This window comes from Ranitomeya variabilis, chromosome 4 (genome assembly GCF_051348905.1).
Source record: "Ranitomeya variabilis isolate aRanVar5 chromosome 4, aRanVar5.hap1, whole genome shotgun sequence".
NCBI classification, from domain to species: Eukaryota; Metazoa; Chordata; class Amphibia; order Anura; family Dendrobatidae; genus Ranitomeya; species Ranitomeya variabilis.
This window is the reverse complement of record NC_135235.1, coordinates 719,139,785-719,158,556: the sequence shown is the minus strand read 5'-3', so window position 1 is coordinate 719,158,556 and position 18,772 is coordinate 719,139,785. Positions and strand designations below refer to the sequence as shown.

The 18,772-nt window shown below is 44.7% G+C and overlaps 3 protein-coding genes across 5 annotated transcripts in view; 2 read left to right on the top strand and 1 right to left on the bottom strand.

Annotated features, from left to right (window-relative positions):
* Positions 1-18,772, bottom strand: part of LOC143766587 (uncharacterized) — a 925,271-nt gene that overhangs the window by 185,313 nt on the left and 721,186 nt on the right. The gene's annotated exons all lie outside the window — the stretch shown is intronic.
* LOC143766599 (uncharacterized) overlaps positions 2,255-18,772 on the top strand; it is a 264,129-nt gene continuing 247,611 nt past the window's right edge. For all 3 annotated transcript variants that reach the window (XM_077254391.1, XM_077254392.1, XM_077254390.1), the window contains exons 1-3: positions 2,255-2,365; positions 3,444-3,592; positions 3,722-3,901. In XM_077254391.1, coding sequence (XP_077110506.1) covers positions 3,515-3,592; positions 3,722-3,901 — 258 coding nt within the window. In that variant the 5' untranslated portion in view covers positions 2,255-2,365; positions 3,444-3,514. The remainder of the gene's footprint in view (positions 2,366-3,443; positions 3,593-3,721; positions 3,902-18,772) is intronic.
* Positions 4,003-18,772, top strand: part of LOC143766608 (uncharacterized) — a 44,434-nt gene continuing 29,664 nt past the window's right edge. Inside the window, exons 1-3 of the mRNA XM_077254410.1 lie at positions 4,003-4,107; positions 4,191-4,288; positions 4,487-4,577. Of these exons, the coding sequence (XP_077110525.1) occupies positions 4,023-4,107; positions 4,191-4,288; positions 4,487-4,577 (274 nt within the window). The 5' untranslated portion in view covers positions 4,003-4,022. The remainder of the gene's footprint in view (positions 4,108-4,190; positions 4,289-4,486; positions 4,578-18,772) is intronic.

Here is an 18,772-nt window from a genome sequence, read left to right as displayed (position 1 = left end):
TTTCAATCATGTGACGGTAAAACAACATTTACCATCACACAACACATTACATGCAACACCGCTGGGGTGGTATATTATGCCACATGCCCCTGCCCCAAGGTCTACGTAGGCCTCACCTCTCGGCCCTTAAAAGTAAGGATTAGGGAGCATTACCGTGACATCATCAATGCTAAGGAGGTTGAGGACCCTATGTTCCTCAAATCTATACCAAAACACTTCAAAATGGCCCATAATTGTGACGCCTCCCTGCTGAAAGCCACCGGCATTGATAAAGTACACATTGATACCAGGGGGGGTAATTGGAGGAAATCCCTCGCACAACTGGAGGCCCGTTGGATCTATAGAGTAGGATCGATTCAACCAGTTGGTCTCAATGAAGTACTCAGTTTTGCACCATTTCTCTAAACATCATTGTTTTTTAGCTGTTCTATCATGGTTTTTAACTTCTTTATTTTATTTATTTATTGTTTTTAGATTGGATCCTTATCTTGCATTTTAATTATGTGGCTATTTTTCGAACACTGTTGGCGGCGTATTATCCATCCACGGAACCCTGAGATATACAGACAGGATTAACAACACGCCTTTCGTGGTTTAAATAACGGACTCTGTCTTTCAAGGCAACGGACTACCTTCCTGTATTCCCTTTTTCCCCCCCTCCCTTTTTCTACAATTACGTTATGTATGATTCCATTGTATTATATATGGCACATCAATAGATTTGTATTTTATATTTAGTATATTTAATTTGTATATTAACAATTAATGGTTAATGTTTCTTCACTATATGTACATTTCATCCACTGTATTAATGCAATCTTATCCCATAACCGAGTTTTTTCACACTGAGAGACCATTATTTTGTTATTCCCCAGAGATATGAATTTTTCATTCTTTTTTAATCCTTGTTTAATCCCTTCCGTCACTGCCCGCACTTTTATCACTCCCACTCGTTGGTTAAATTATATTTTTCACTTCCCTCTCGCACCCTCTCTGCTCCCTTATCACAGGACAAAAACATCTCTTTCTGACGCCTAGTCCCTCATACCTTTCCGACATTTGTACACTGGTCTCAACGGTGAGCGCTGCTTCCGGGATTTCCTGCTCCGACGTTGCCGGGGCAACGCGTCTGTAGCTGCCCGGCTTCTCCTCCCTTGCCCTGACGCGTCGAGCGGGGAGGAGCGCCGGCGCCGCGTGACGCCGAGACCCGGTGACGTGGGCGGACTTCCTGTATGGAGCGCCGTCACAGCCGCTGCCACCAATGTTCGTCTATTCCATGATATATAAAGCGCCTTATCACATCTCCCTCCACATTCACCCCTTGAGAAAGCTGCACGCGAAACGCGCGTCGGGGAACCGGTCCATGCCCACGGAGGTAATGTAACCACGCTATTGAGCGCATATCTGTTTTTCTGGGGGATCCTTTATACCTAGGGCAATTAACCCTTCATATTCAATCGCACTTTAAGCTGCACTTGCACCTTAAACCTTTTGTATATTGCAAGCTTTGTCGCTGCATCTGACTTCTATAAAGGCCTCCTTAGCACCTTACCCTCCATAGGCTGGTCCGCTTATATTGTACACTGTGTCCCTGCTGAGAGATTGTTCTCTCCCCTTTTTTATTCTCAGCATCTTCATGCATGTTTTTACATATTGAATTAAATAAAATGTTTACCTTTTTAAGCCATAGCTCCCTCTGTTTTTTTCTGATGTATATGTTTCATACGAGCTAGCTATACCTAGGCATGACAAATCTTCTGAAGTCATGTCTCATATCCTGTCGGGTTTGTGAAGGAGAGAGCAAAAGCCGGCAATTGAATTAGCGGCTTTTATGCTATCTAGCGCTGCATTAAATATAAATATACATATATAGGTGTCTCACTGACATATATATATGTATATATACACATTCTATGTGTATATATCTAGTCTATTCTAACCTGTCAGTGTGATTTTACTGTACACCGCGCTGAATTGCCGGCTTTTCAAAGGACACCGGTGCGTAAAAATCAGACAGAACTCGCATGGTGCGAGTGCTGTGCGATTTTTTTCTCGCACCCATTGACTTGCATTGGCGAGTCTCGTCCGAGACTCGCAGCAAATCGCAGCAAGCTGCGATTTTTTTCTCAGTCCGATTTCGGCCGAGAAAAAAATCGCAAATGAAAAGACACCTATTGAATAACATTGGTCCGAGTGCAATCCGATTTTTTATCGGATTGCACTCGTCCGTTTTCCTCGCCAGTGGAAATGTACCCATACACTGAGGCCCCGATCATGTGACCCCTGACTCCTCCCCTCCTGTGACCTCATCACAGGTCCTGTACGGCTCTGCAGGTTGAGGCTCCACACACCAGAACTGTAGCAGGTAAAGATCCCAATATCCACAGGTGTCCCTTCTAATTGGGGGGAAACTATCACCTCTAATAATCCTCAGACAGTTCTGACAAACACAGAAAAGTGCCCCTTTATGGAGGTGACAGAAAGTCTGTTTAGTCTCTTTAGCTTCATAGTATCAGCTCTAATCCAATGGTGAGAGAGCGATTTACCCTGAAGAGTCACAGATTGTGGGGTTGTTATAAAATGTTATATTTAGGGGGTTTGTGTTGTCTCCCTATAAGAATCACAATGGTTTTGTTCCTTTTGGCTGATAGATACAAACGACCCAACTATGAAAGACGGGAACCAAGGAAACCGTTATTACTCAAATAGTACACCCCCCCCCACACACACACACACACAGAGTGTAATGTCCCCACAGCACCAACATTCCCCACAGACCCAGTACAATGTTTTCCCAGAACCTCCATTCCTAATTTTATTTTTGTAGCATTTTAACACCTGTTTTGTTTGGGTGTTTTTCATGTAACATGTGAAAGCCTACAGAAAAATGCCAAAAAACTCTCCACTATATTTATAAACTTGTTGCTTTTACAATAAAACCTTTTATAAAAGCCTCAAACTTCTGTGTGTGACTCAGAGCTGAGATCTAACGTGATAGAAGATTACAGTGCGGGGAAGACGGGAAACCTCCATATAGAGGCCGGTGGGGATGGAGTCAGTGACCGACTCTGGACAGATCTGTTCCTAGAGCCGCAGTAGGAGATGGAGATGTCGTCCTCATCATGGAGTCGTTATTTCTCCTGTCACGTGTAATGAATATCTCCTGCAGTATTACTAATGCCGATTCCAGGGTCGGGAAATGAGGCGAGAATTAGCGTTATGGAAGATGAGTCTATGAGGAACGTATTCAGCTGCCGACTCCGAGGGAGAAACTGCTTGTTGTCTGTGGCCGAAATATATAGGTTTTATTAGTAGATGGAAAGAAGGAAACTAAATACTGTAAAATAATAAATCTCCTCATATGTTTCCCTTATTATCTCCAGTAATTGTATTATTACACAGGATTTTATGATGTTACATCGGCTCATCTTCTTCTCATTCAGGTCTCTACAATATCGGATCCTCTCAGTGAAGATCTTCTATATAAGAGAATTTCCTGATTTACCCATCAAGGATGGATATGGACAGAGACAAGATGGCGGAGAGGATATTACACCTCACCCTAGAGATCCTCTTCCGGCTTACTGGAGAGGTGAGAGATTCTGATGACGTCACATTACATCATTCTTATCTGTGGGAATAACAGATTGACAGAACTGGAGAGGTGAGGACTCTGGAAATGTCTGTAGTGAGATTTATTAATGTGTCTCTCCATAACCAGGATTACACAGTGGTGAAGAAGACCTCTAGTGAGCGCTGTCAGGACTCTGTGTCTGAGGGATGGGGAAGACCCCTGAGCCCAATCACGGGGCCTCCACCTCACCCCCTGATACATGAGGACATCAATGACCAGAACATCCTAGAACTCATCTACAAGATGATTGAGCTGCTGACTGGAGAGGTGACACTGCTGGGAATGCTGGGACATTATACAGTAACGCTATGAAGGGATCGGGGGATGACGGTATCATTGTATGTGTCAGGTTCCTATAAGGTGTCAGGATGTCGCCGTCTATTTCTCCATGGAGGAGTGGGAGTATTTAGAAGGACACAGAGATCTGTATAAGGACATCATGATGGAGGTTCCCCAGCCCCTCACATCGCCAGGTAATAGACAGGACTAAATACACATGGCCAATAATTATCTGTATGTAAAGAATGAATTCAGTCCCTGTATGTGTTTCCTCCAGATCTATCCAGTAAGAGGACAACACCAGAGAGATGTCCCCGTCCTCTTCTTCCACAGGACTGTAAACAAGAAGATCCCAATGTTCCTCAGGATCATCAGGTAGATGGAGAGAAGGTGTCATGAGATCTCCCCTATGATGTGTAGACGGCTGTGAAGATCTTGTGCTCAGTCTTGTTTTATCCACCAGTATTATATGTTTTATACTTGTGTAATGTGAACGGTGGAGATGGCAGGATTAGATCTGATCATAGATGTTACTTCTCCATCTGTCTGTGATTGATACAATATTTGTTTCAGGGTGAAGATCTGACCCATATTAATACTTCAGAGACATATGTGAGGGGAGATGAGCGGTGTGAAAAGGCGACTCCTACATATGACTACCCAGGTGAGTAGTGACCACTAAATACAGAGAAGTAAAGAAGTAGTTCAGTCATATCACACTCATGTGATCACAATTTTGCCTTGTAAGATTGTGCTCACTAACGCGTTGCGGAATACTCGGTTGGCACGGGATTCAAGCTCTCAGGCATGTTTTCAGGCATGGTTTTTTCACTTAAATACAGTCCATGCAGTTTATTATAGCATCATAAACCGGGTTATGCACAGTTCATTATAAACTCCAGAGAACACAATAGGCACCAACCGGTGGCATTAAATTGCAGCTTTGACTCAGATATTTAATATGTGGCTTTAACTCACAGTTCAGACACTACACCCGCCAGCCCTCCTTGACTAGTTCCCGGGATGTCCTTATGCCGAGTCAATGTCCGTGTTATATAGCGCACACGACATTGGTTCGCCATCTCTAATCACGCTGGACTTCACTTCATACAGTTACCATGGGAGACCGCACAGTTCATCACTATCCATGGAACACAACAAGCACCAACAGTCTGTTCCACTGGCAGATACGTCTCTGCTGTTATAATAGCCCCCCCGTCCCAGGTGTGACCTTTCTGGAGCTCCTGCTCCACATGCTGACCTCCTGGCAGTCCTCTCTCTCTCTCTCTCTCTCTCTCAGGGAAGCTGCCTTACGGGGTTCACCAACTTGCCTGGCAGGCACACATAAGTTAGTCCAGAGCCACCGAAGGTCGGTAGCTTCCCCAACACAGACCGTCCAGGTCCACGGTCTCTCAGGTGCTCCAGGAAGATCACTCACAGGAGCTTCCAACACAGACCGTCCAGGACCACAGTCTCACTGTGCGCTATTCAGGACGTCCATCCCACCTGGGACCATCCAACACACTGGCATGTGCTCTTCAGGAAGCCTACTCCCAGGACTTCCAACACGGGCTACTCAGTGCGCTATTCAGGACGTCCATCCCTATCGGGGACCGTCCAACGCACAGGCATGTGACCTGTTCGGGTGCTATTCAGGACGTCTGTCCAACACCCCCACCACATAAGCTCTCCAGGACCTTCCAGCATAGACCATTCAGGTCCACACTCAGAGAACATGTGACTCACACCCTGGTCACATTATAGACCTGTAACCACTCCCACAGGTGGGAGTGTGTGTGTGGCTAGTTCGACCCGCCCATCTCTCATAACTAGCCCAGTAAGTCTCCCTTGTTAAACAACACAATTTACTTGTAAGACTACAGGTCCCAGAACAACATTACTTCAGACTTACCATGCAGACTCCCTCTGCGACACATATCGGCCACTTACAATTCTGCCAATCGCTGTTTCACCACCATTATAACCACAGATATGCCTCCATCATATCCCGAGGAGCACACACAAGGCTCCCTAGCTGCCACATGGGTCACTGCATCACAGCCTCTAGACCACAACATCCACCCAAAACTGTCCAAATGACTTTGGGTATTGAAAGCTCTTTTCTATAGAGCTTATAATCTGTGAAATCCACCTACCAACATAAATTAGGAGATACTGACCCTCACCTGTCCAGGTCTGTAAACTACAAAACCAAATGACAGCGCAAGTAGAATGTGCCGAAAAGAAAATCACTTGAAGAAAAATTTGTAATGGGCCTGTAAGAGAAATCAGAGGGTAATGATGCTGTTACATTTGTAAAGGCAATTCTAACTTCCCAATGTGGTCCTTCTCCCTCCTGTGGCACGGATGACAACATGCTCAATGTCCCGGCCAATCGGCAGTGTATCTGTTTCCTGTTGTGCGTTCCTGCTTCTCTAGGTCTGCGTACACTCGCTCCGATTCTTAAAAGAGCAATGCTCGCACTTTGGGAATGCCTCCAGCCAAAAGCTGGTAGGCATCAGGTACAGGTGCTTCTCACAAAATTGGAATATCATCAAAAGTTAATTTAATTTAGTTCTTCAATGCAAAAAAGTGAAACTGATATATTATAATAGTCATTTCTAACAGAGTGATCGATTTCAAGTGTTTATTTATGTTAATGTTGATGATTATGGCTTACAGCAAATTAAAACCCAAAAGTAATTATGTCAGTAAATTATAATAATTAACGAAAAACACCTGCAAAGGCTTCCTAAGCTTCACAAAAGGTCCCTTAGTCTGTTTCAGTAGCTCCACAATTATGTGGAAGACTGTTGACTTGACAGATGTCCAGAAGGCAGTCACTGACACACTCCGTAAGGAGGGTAAGCCACAAAACGTCATTGCTAAAGAAACTGGCTATTCACAGAGTGCTATTAAGGGAAGGTTGAGTGGAAGGAAAAAGTGTGGTAGAAAAAAGTGCACAAGCAACCAGGATAGCTGCAGCCTTGAAAGGATTAATTTAAAAATTTTGGGGAGATTCACAAGGAGTGGACTGCTGCTGGAGTCATTTCTTCAAGGGCCGCCGCACACAGATGTATCCAGGACATGGGCTTCAAGTGTTACATCCTTGTGTGAAGCTACTCATGACCAATAGACAATGCCAGAAGTGTCTTACCTAGGCCAAGGAGAAAAAGAACTGGACTGTTGCTCAGTGGTCCAAGGTGTTGTTTTCAGATGAAAGTAAAATTTGCATTTCATTTGGAAATGAAGGTCTCAGAGTCTGGAGGAAGAGTGGAGAGGCCACAATCCAAGCTGCTTGAGGTCTAGTGTGAAGTTTCCACAATCAATAATGGTTTGGGGAGCCATGTCATCTGCTGGTGTAGGTCCACTGTGCTTTATCAAGACCAAAGTCAGCGCAGCCGTCTACCAGGAAATTTTAGAGCATTTCATGCTTCCCTCTGCAGACAAGCTTTTTGGAGACAGAAATTTCATTCTCCAGCAGGACTTGGCACCTGTCCACTCTGCCAAAAGTACCAATACCTGGTTTAAAAACATCAGTATCCCTGTGCTTGATTAGCCAGCAAACTCACCTGACCCTAACCCCATAGAGAATTCATGGGGTATCTGTTGTGAATTCCGTTCTTGGGCTCCATCCTGTGGTTATGAATGGTATTTTTGGGAGTTCTGCTCTTGGGCTCCCTCTGGTGGTTTTGAGTGGAACTTAGCAGCTGCATTCGCTAATCGGTTCCCTGGTCTTGTTATTTAACTGGGCTCTAGTCTGTAGTCAATGCCAGCTGTCAATGTTTTTCCTGTGGATTCAGTCCTTTCCTGGAAGTACTCTGTTGGCCAGTCCATTTCAGCTTAAGATAAGTTCTGCTAGTTTTATGGGTGTTTCCCTGCTTTTGACCTTCTGTTCAGGTTTATGTTATGTCTCTTTTGTCCAGCTTGTCATTATGAATAATTCAGGCTAGTTGGAAGCTCTGGGGTAGCAGATTTGCCCCTCCACACCGTGAGTCGGTGTGGAGGTTATTTTTTGTAAACTCTGCGTGGACATTTAGTTTTTATACTGACCGCACAGTAGCCTTTTCTATCTCTGTCTATTTAGATAGTAATGGCCTCCTTTGCTAAAATCTAGTTTCATTTCTGAGTTTGTCATTTTCCTCTCCACTCACCGTCAATATTTGTGGGGGGCTATCTTTCCTTTGGGGTTTCTCTGAGGCGAGATAGTTTTCCGTTTCCATCTTCAGGGGTAGTTAGTTCTTAGGCTGTGACGAGGCGTCTAGGCAGAGATAGGAACGCTCCACGGCTATTTCTAGTGTTGGTGTTAGGTGTAGGGATTGCGGTCAGTAAAGTTACCACCTCCTCAGAGCTTGTATATTATTTGTTTTACCCACTAGGTCATTTCAGTGCTGCTCCGTAATCACCAGGTCATCATAGTGATTACTGTCGGTGGAGCTGCCACCTCCTCTGAGCTTGTCCATGATTGGTCTTACCCACCAGGTCATCTCAGCACTGCTTCGTAACCATCAGGTCATAACAGGTATCGTCAAGAGGAAGATGAGACACCAGACTCAACAATGCAGACGAGCTGAAGACTGCTATCAATGCAACCTGGGCTTCCATAACACCTCAGCAGTGCCACAGGCTGATCGCCTCCATGTCACACCGCATTGATGCAGTAATTGATGCAAAAGGAGCCCCAGCTAAGTATTGAGTGCATTTACTGAACATACATTTTGGTTGGCCAACATTTTCGATGTTAAAATCATTTTTCAAGCTGGTGTTATAAGGTACTAGATGGTGGCCCGATTCTAACGCATCGGGTATTCTAGAATATGTATGCGTAGTGTATAGCACAGCCCACGTAGTACATTGCGCAGCCCACGTAGTACATTGCGCAGCCCACGCAGTACATTGCGCAGCCCACGTTGTACATTGCGCAGCCCACATAGTATATTGTGCAGTCCACGTAGTATATTGCGCAGCCCACGTAGTATATTGCGCAGCCCAGGTAGTATATTGTGCAGCCCACGTAGTATATTGCGCAGCCCACGTTGTATATTGCGCAGCCCACGTAGTATATTGCGCAGCCCACGTAGTATATTGCGCAGCCCACGTTGTATATTGCGCAGCCCACGCTGTATATTGCGCAGCCCACGTTGTATATTGCGCAGCCCACGTAGTATATTGCGCAGCCCACGTTGTATATTGCACAGCCCACGTTGTATAGTCACGTAGTATATTGCCCAGCCACGTAGTGTATATAGCACAGCCCATGTAGTATATTGCCCAGCCCATATAGTATATTGCCCAGCCTCGTAGTATATAGCACAGCCCATGTGGTATATTGCCCAGCCACGTAGTATATAGCACAGCCCATGTAGTATATTGCCCAGCCACGTAGTATATAGCACAGCCCATGTAGTATATTGCCCAGCCACATAGTATATAGCACAGCCCATGTAGTATATTGCCCAGCCACGTAGTATATAGTACAGCCCATGTAGTATATTGCCCAGCCCATATAGTATATTGCCCAGCCTCGTAGTATATAGCACAGCCCATGTGGTATATTGCCCAGCCACGTTGTACTTAGCACAGCCCATGTGGTATATTGCCCAGCCACGTAGTATATAGCACAGCCCATGTAGTATATTGCCCAGCAACGTAGTATATAGCACAGCCCATGTAGTATATTGCCCAGCCACGTAGTATATAGCACAGCCCATGTAGTATATTGCCCAGCCACATAGTATATTGCCCAGGCCATGTAGTATATTGCCCAGCCCACGTAGTATATAGCAATGAGGGCATCATATCCCTGTTAAAAAATAAAATAAAATAATAAATAGTTATATACTCACCTTCCGGAGCCCCCGGATCCAAGCGAAGCGGTTACCGACGCTGCTCGTGCGCTCCGGTCCCAAGAGTGCATTGCGGTCTCGCGAGAGCGCTACGTCATCATCTCGCGAGATCACAGCATGGACCGGTTACCGGAGCGTCGCGAGCGGGAAAGGCCTGTTGTCGATCCGGGGGCCGACGGACGGTGAGTATATAATGATTTTTTTTTATATTATTATTTTTAACATTACATCCTTTTACTATTCATGCTGCATAGGCAGCATGAATAGTAAAAAGTTGGTCACACAGGGTTAATAGCAGCGGTAACGGAGTGCATTACACCGCGGCATAACGCGGACCGTTACCGCTGCATTAACCCTGTGTGAGGGCAGACTGGAGGGGAGTACGGAGCGGGCACTGACTGCGGGGAGGAAGGAGCGGCCATTTTTCCGCCGGACTGTGCCCGTCGCTGATTGGTCTTGGCTGTTTTGCCACGACCAATCAGCGACTTGGATTCCATGACAGACAGAGGCCGCGACCAACACGGGATTTCCGGGACAGACAGACGGAAGTGACCCTTAGACAGTGCCGGCGTCAGCACCCGGCGCACCTGGGCAAGTGCCAGGGCCATGGTGAGACGGAGGGCCCCACTCACGCTGTCTGGGATACAGCGCACACACACTGGTGTAAGGGGCCTGCAGTCAGAATTTTCACAAACTAGAGCGGTGTGTGCGAGGGAGCAGGAGTCAGCATTGTGACAGACAGCTGGAGCCTGGGAGAGGCAGCCAGTGTTGAGCAACAGGAGGGCGGGACTTTCCAGCATCCAATCCCAGCTGAGCGCGGGCTTAGTGCAGTTCCAGTATTCTCCCATCACACAGTTACAGTCGGGAGTGAGTCACTCAGCAGCCCCCCTCCCCCGGTAAGTGTTGTCTGAGCCTGTATGGTTTAAGTGTATGGACGGTGTCCTGACAGCCTCTAGTCCAGTCCCTGCAGCCGACCATCCTCAGTGAGTTGGCTACTGTGCTCATTGACAGCAATCATAACAGCAGCTGTTATGTCCTGAGTCTGACCCGTCTGTATCATGAAAAGAGCAGAGCTGAGTGCCCCTTCCCCCTTCACCTCCTGCAGAGAAGCATAAGGGTATGTGCACACGTCAGGATTTCTTGCAGAAATTTCCTGAAGAAAACCGGAAATTTTCTGCAAGAAATCTGCATTTTTTTTTGCGTTTTTTCCCCGTTTTTTTTTTTAGCATTTTGCAAGCGAAATTAGCTTGCAGAATGCTAAAGTTTTCCATGCGATCTGTAGCATCGCTTGGAAAACTGACTGACAGGTTGGTCACACTTGTCAAACATACTGTTTGACAAGTGTGACCAACTTTTTACTATAGATGCTGCTTATGCAGCATCAATAGTAAAAAGATATCATGTTAAAAATTATAAAAAAATTAAAAAATGGTTATACTCACCCTCTGCAGACAGCCGATCTCCTCAGCGGCATCCGTTCGTATAGATGGTGTGTGCAGGACCTTCGATGACGTCGCGGTCACGTGACCGCGACGTCATCGCAGGTCCTTCAGACACACCATCTATAGGAACGGAAGCGGCAGCATGCACCTCTGAGCGGCGGGAAGACTCCGGGGGCCATCGAAGTTGAGTATATGACTATTTTTTATTTTAATTCTTTTTTTTTACCAATTATATGGTGCCCAGTCCGTGGAGGAGAGTCTCCTCTCCTCCACCCTGGGTACCAACCACACATGATCCGCTTACTTCCCGCATGGTGGGCACAGCCCCGTGCGGGAAGTAAGCAGATCAATGCATTCCTAGGTGTGCGGAATCCCTGCAATTCCACAAATTTAATGAACATGTTGCTTTTTTTTCCGCGATGCGATTTTTTTCGTGGAAAAAAATGCAACATTTGCACAAGAAATGCGGAATACACTTAAAATAATGGGAGGCATATGTAAGCGTTTTTTTGCGTTTTTTTCGTGTTTTTATAGCAAAAAAACACGAAAAAAACGCGAAAAATACTGAACGTGTGCACATGGCCTAAGACTGCTGAGCCCAACCTGCCCCTGACAGGACACATCAACCCCCTCACTGTATTCAGCAAATCAATCCACAATGTCATAATTACAATAATATGCGAGACTAGTGGTAAAGAGTGGTGCCATAAATCAGACCATAGTATAAAATAGACGACCGCATAATTTACCCACCACAATGCAGATAGTCACTCCTGGGACCGCGCCTCCGCCCCAACGCGCGTTTCGGAAAACACAACCTTTGTCAGGGGGCATCCTATTACATGTTGTACTATCACCAATATTAATAGTATATGCCTCTTACCCTTTCTAAATTGTTTCCTTATAGAGGCTCTTTCTTATTCGACAGCTTGTGGTGTCCCCTAAGGCATTTTTTTGCTTTTTATTTTCTCTTAATTGTTGTTTTAATATTGTCACTAATACAAATTGTTTTATGGTTGTTTACATATGGGATCTCTTCTTTTCTCCACATTTATGTACATGCGGGAATGGTAGTATCGGGACAAAACATTAGCCTTGGTGTTTTTAACTCCTGGATGAAAAGTGACCAGAAAATTTAATCTTGTAAAGAACAGGGACCACCTAACTTGCCTTGGGTTGAGATGTTTAGCCGATTGAAGATATGACAGGATCTTTTGGTCCATGATAACCGTAATAAGATGGACTGCCCCCTCCAACGAATGTCGCCATTCCACGAACGCCAATTTATTTGCTAGAAACTCACCCATGTCATAAATTCTCTCAGCCGAGGATAATTTTTGGGAAAAGAAGGCACATGGACGCCGTTTACCAGGTGACAGTACAGCCCCAACCCCCGCCTCCGACGCATCCACTTCTACGATAACAGGTTGAAAAACATCCAGTTGACTGAGTATAGGTGCTGTGTCAAAACAACTCTTTAAGGAGGAAAAAGCCTGCTGAGCAGCATTCGACCATTTAGAAAAATCAAACCCCTTCCTTGTCATTACAGTAAGGGATTTCACCATTACCAAATAATGAGCTTAGCTAAGGTAGAGCAACAAGCCCATGAGTTTTAGCAAACTCAGCATCAACCATCTTGACTTCAGCTCCACTGTCTACAAACACCGAAATTCTCTGTTTTGCTCTCTAGCACCACCTCTGCTGTCAGGACAAACCGAGAATTACAGGTTGGCGATGAGCATACCCCTTGATTATCCAACTCCAGACTCCCAAGGGTTAATCGAGACTTTTTTAGCTTAGGAATCAAGGGGCAGGCCCCAATAAAATGTCACGCTCCCTTTTTCTTGCGAATCTCAGGGAAGATATATGATGCAGAAGCACCTCCTAACTGCATGGGTTCCTCTAACTCCACAAGTACTGTTTCATCCCCAGACCATCCCCCTGGCATAGGAGTATTGTCCCGGAAAGAGGGCTCTGGAAAAGGTGGTCTTACCCATCTATCCCGCAGGATGCTGTCTACATGTGTAGCCAATTACATGGCAGCCTTCAAGGACTCTTGTAACCTTTCTGTAAGGTCTGCCTTGCTAAAAGTGGCTTCTATGGCTGGGTCATTCATTTGGTATCGGTTGCCCACCTGCGGAATTCATAGCTGAAAGTCTTCACTGAACTATTCTCCTGCTGAAGGCGACGCAGCCTGGAAAATCAGCCAGGGAAATGCAGTCAGGATAAACATAGATAAGGGCTAAAGCCCCCACAGTAGGAGTCTGCAGCTGCTGCCATTGCTGCTGAACCTCAGAACGCAAGTCAGTCACTTCCAGTGACAACCTCTACAGCTGCTCTGCCAGTACAGAAACGGGATCCATGAACCCGGAAGAAGAAAAAAAAAAAAGCACAAAAAAAACCAATGTCAGTTTTTTTTTTTCTAATAATTGTGTACGGCCGGTGATAATGTCACGCAGGGTGACTTAGATGCTAGGTGCACAACAACGGGAAAGGGTTGGGGAGGCCCAAACACTAGGGAAGGGGGAAGTGGATAAACTTAGGTAGATATGACTACACTTTGTCTCCCCTAACTTCCCTAAATAGGTCCCTCACCTATTTCCGAGCAGCAGGATAATCCCTGACTGCCCCTAGTGATATGCCCTGGGTAGGAAAGGGACGGGGTGAGCACTTGTCAGCCTCCACTACAAATAATGACAAATAAGGTAAACACACAAGGGAATACACTTAGTTTGAGAAGACACCAAAGAGATCAGCCAGCTATCCTTCCAAGAGAGCACAAAGAAGGAATTAGTCGACTACTAGTACTTCCAACCAGACAAAGGGAAAGAGAACTATCACGGGCACCTTGTTGAAGCGAATAAAGGTACTTAAACATCCAGCAAAGGTGTGTTAATAAGCAGGATATTGTGGAGTTCACCTTCAGGTCCTAGAGGGAGAAGGATATCACTCCACAGCAGAGATGCAAGAGCCAGAAAGTGCTTGCAGAGCTAAGCGCAATGACCTTCATCATCTGGATCCAGAGTAACGACTGTCACACATGACACACCCGTGACATTCTGTCTATAAGCCACTATGCCGTCTGGTTCTTCACAAGGTCTTCCGAACTTGGTTGGAACAACGAAGCTTTGGTAGCTTCCTTCTGGGAGGGTTTGTCCAGAAGGGATAAGGACAAATTGGCTAGTCGAGATATCACTGCTACTCTAGACAACCTTATTTCCCTGGCAATAAGGATCGACCTCAGGTTCCAGGAATGAATCAGACATGTGAGAGGAAACTGTCACATCTGGCTCCTTCCTTCCAGAGACCACTCTTTCCCCAGCCTTTTGAAACATTTATCTTTGAACATATGCAGGTCGATCGTGTTAGGCTGGCTTAGGAGCAGCTGGGATACAGTCATGCCAAGGGATTATGCTACATAGTAACATAGTAAGGCTGAAAAAAGACATTTGTCCATCCAGTTCAGCCTATATTCCATCATAATAAATCCCCAGATCTACGTCCTTCTACAGAACCTAATAATTGTATGATACAATATTGTTCTGCTCCAGGAAGACATCCAGGCCTCTCTTGAACCCCTCGACTGAGTTCGCCATCACCACCTCCTCAGGCAAGCAATTCCAGATTCTCACTGCCCTAACAGTAAAGAATCCTCTTCTATGTTGGTGGAAAAACCTTCTCTCCTCCAGACGCAAAGAATGCCCCCTTGTGCCCGTCACCTTCCTTGGTATAAACAGATCCTCAGCGAGATATTTGTATTGTCCCCTTATATGCTTATACATGGTTATTAGATCGCCCCTCAGTCGTCTTTTTTCTAGACTAAATAATCCTAATTTCGCCAATCTATCTGGGTATTGTAGTTCTCCCATCCCCTTTATTAATTTTGTTGCCCTCCTTTGTACTCTCTCTAGTTCCATTATATCCTTCCTGAGCACCGGTGCCCAAAACTGGACACAGTACTCCACAGTACCACTGCTGTGGTAATGCTGAACATTTCATTCATTTTAGTACTGAGAAGTCTGAAAAACTCCAAAGCCTAGGATCTGTAAGAGAGGCTACCCTAGGCGAGAGTAATACTCTCCACCATTGACTCTGATTGTATCTGTATCATGTGGAGGCTTTCAGTTTGTGGAAACAGTCTACTTTGACTTTGGCGAGAAATTTCTTGCAGCAAGCTGTGATAGATGTGGTATCAGATTCCCATCTGTCGCCTCCAGAGTCATTTGTTTTTTTCAGTCAAGACACAGGCCCCATCCAAAGCTGTTCAAGTAGTTACTCAGCAAGTAGAACTCTGGGTAGGAATGTTGCATATGGAGAAGATCACCTTCTATGTGCTGTTTGGTCTATTTCATCCATGTCTCTTGGGTCTTCCGTGGCTACGAACTCATGAACCCATTCTATACTGGAACTCTGGTGATGTGCTTTATTGAGGACAGTCGTGTCATGAGAAGTGTCTGGTCCTTGTGGTTCAATTCGACTGCCGATGAAGCCATCTTCTACTCCAGTACTGCCATCTGTGGACTGGTTGTACGCTGACGTCTCCGATTGGAAGGAAGCAGAAATATTACTTCCACACAGACCGGGCGATAGTTCCATAGACCTAATCCCAGAATCCTCACTGCCTTGAGGACTTATCTTCGTGGACACCGGTTTGGAAATTTACTCAGAGAGGGTATCTTCGATTCCCATTTGGCCGTCTGACAAGAACATCAAGGCTGATGTGCTTTTCAGGTCTTTTCTATCCAGCGACCACGGATAAGAATCCCAACTTGTCTTTGATTCTTCCAAGATGGTGGCTGGATATACCAGGCAGGGAGAGACTTTGCAATTCAAGGATACTGTTACTACGCCTGCTTCAGTCTGCTCTGATGGTAAGAAGCATCCTGGCCTTGGTGAAACCTTTTTCCTTGTGGATTGAGGAGCACGTGGCCCTAAAGAGCGTTCATGGGAGTTCAAGGAGAATATTAATTCCCCACTTCTGCGGAGAAAAGAGTGTAAATGTAACGCCAATGCCAGCATCACTGCATGGTCCTTCTCCCTCCTCCAGGGAGGGCAGCCAACATATTCATTGCCTAATTCTTAAAGGGGCCACGCTCGCACTTTGGAAATGCCCCCACCAAATAGCTGGGAGGCATCAGGTATGTAAATCTCCCTCCACAGTAGGGAGGTAGCTGAGCAACTCCTGTTTTTTTTTCTTCTTAGTGTGTGTGCAAGTAGTATGTTGTCAGGTCCCTGTCCGTGAATCCCGTATTGTCTGAAACTGAACCTGTTCCTGAAACCCCGTGTGTTCTGAATCTGAACACTTTCCTAAAAGCCTTGTTGTCTGAACTAGCACCAGTGTCCATCCTGGATAGTGTTCCCGAATCTGCACTGTCTGACTGGTGATCTATAATCCATAAAGTCTGCACCGGTTCTGTTGTCTGGTCTACCAGTATATGAATCCTGTCCTGCCACTGACTCAGAGTTCGTAACTGCAATCCTTTCCCTTGGGGTCAGCTGCTGCAGTACCTGGGACTACCCAGTAATGGTACCTGATGGCTATCTACAACGCAACATTAACTCCACTATCAGGGTCTCTAGTGAAAACCAGGTAGCTGCTAGGCCTCACCCCTCCTGGATAAGCTGAGTTCTTGGCACAGAGAGTCCATGATCCAGGTGTGTGACAGTTATTCCTAGAACTCTGATATCTTATTGGATGAATTTACCTTCTCTTTTTTTTGTGCTGCTGAATGTGCTCATATGGTCCCTACAAAACCAGGTCCAGTCTTTCTGGCCAAACTTTGGTTTTATGTTCAAAAATGTTAAATGGGCAGTGAGGGCCAAGTGTGAATTTCTGTACAATAACAGGGTTTGCCTTTATCCTGACTTTTCAATTTCTTTTAAAACTAACTTCATAGAGAATTGTGATAAACTACATAAAAACATTACACCTGTATCATATAATATCTCTAAGCTGTGCATGGCTTCTTGAAACTCTATTGACAGAATTGGCCCTTACGATAGTTTAGATTGCCAAGAGCCACCGAGCCCCATACTCTTATTACCACAGAGAGGTTTCACCATTAGTTACTCTTTTTTTTTTAATCTTTTTTTTTTTTAACTGATGGAGACTGTTGAGTTTGATCATTTCAGTAGGTTTGTTCTTGTCTATACTTTATTATGTATTATTTACTTTATGATTATAGTAGTTAGTTCCCAATTTATTCTGATTTAACCACTTTCCGCAATGAGTTTTATGTTCCTAAGCAGGTTCCATTTTTAAAATCTGACTTGTCACTTTATGTGGTGATAACATTGGACTTCTTCACAAATGCAGGAGATGTGTTGGCATGGCTTAAGCACTGGTTTCATGGCATCACTACACGTCATAAATTCCATTATATTTTCAATCCTAAGTAATTCAGATTAATGCACAATCTTTCCTGAAATGGAGAGCATTAAAACGTTCTCTACTTTTCTGGTCAGAACTCATAGTAGCTCCATTGGTCCACCATAAATGAGTGCAACTGTGATTTAGTGTTGGGAGTTCTCTCCTCATACATACGATATTGTCGGGGATGTAACATGTTTTTTCTATTCAATGTCTTTATTTACGAGCTCATACGTATGATAATTTGTGGAGGAATCGGCCTGCCTCACTTTTGTGAGTCCTTAACTCCCTGGTAGTTTTTTTTTTTTAAATATCTCCATTACCTCTTCCAAATGCCGTGTGCAACATAAAGCACCCAAGAAAAATGAATATATTCAGAGATGAAAGAATAGTAATTAAACAGTTAAAAGAGAATAAAGAAATAGAGATCGGGAAGCTGATAAGGGTGGAGGAATCGTCCTACAAAATCAGAATGATTGATACAAGATCCACTGATTCATTTCAAAATTATCCTAAATTGCAATGTGCCAGTCCCATAGACCAATTATAGGTAATGCAGACACTCCTACACAGAAAAACGGAGTACAAGTCCAAACAAAATATTATTTTAAAATAAGCCAATATTTTTATTAACATTTATAATAATTGAACATACAAAACTAAGTAAACAAAAACAGACTAGGCACATACAAAAAACTCGTGTGGAAGGACACAACTACTGTAGTAACAGAACAGGATGGCTAGTAAGCCACAGATACACAATCTGTAACAACTGTTAAAGTAGCAAGAATATTAATAAAGTGCAAAGTATTTGTCAGTGTGTGTCCATTGGCAGCCCCAACGTGCGTTTCGCGTCGGCTTCTTCGTGGGGCTGTCAGTGCATCGAAACGTGTGTCGGGGCTGCCACTGGAAAAACACTGAAAGATACTTTCATGTGTGAGTGTAGTAACCCTCAAAGGGACACTGTCTTAAACTTTGTAGTGAGGTTGCAGGCTAGAATGAGAGTTGAGAACATCTCATGCCTGGTGCACATATGGATTAGAACTGTCTGGATTATGTGCAATAGTTTTCTTACACTATGCACTTTATTAATATTCTTGCAACTATAACAGTTGTTACGGATTGTGTTTCTTTGGCTTACTAGCCATCCTGTTCTGTTACTACAGTAGTTGTGTCCTTCCACACATGAGTTTTTTATATG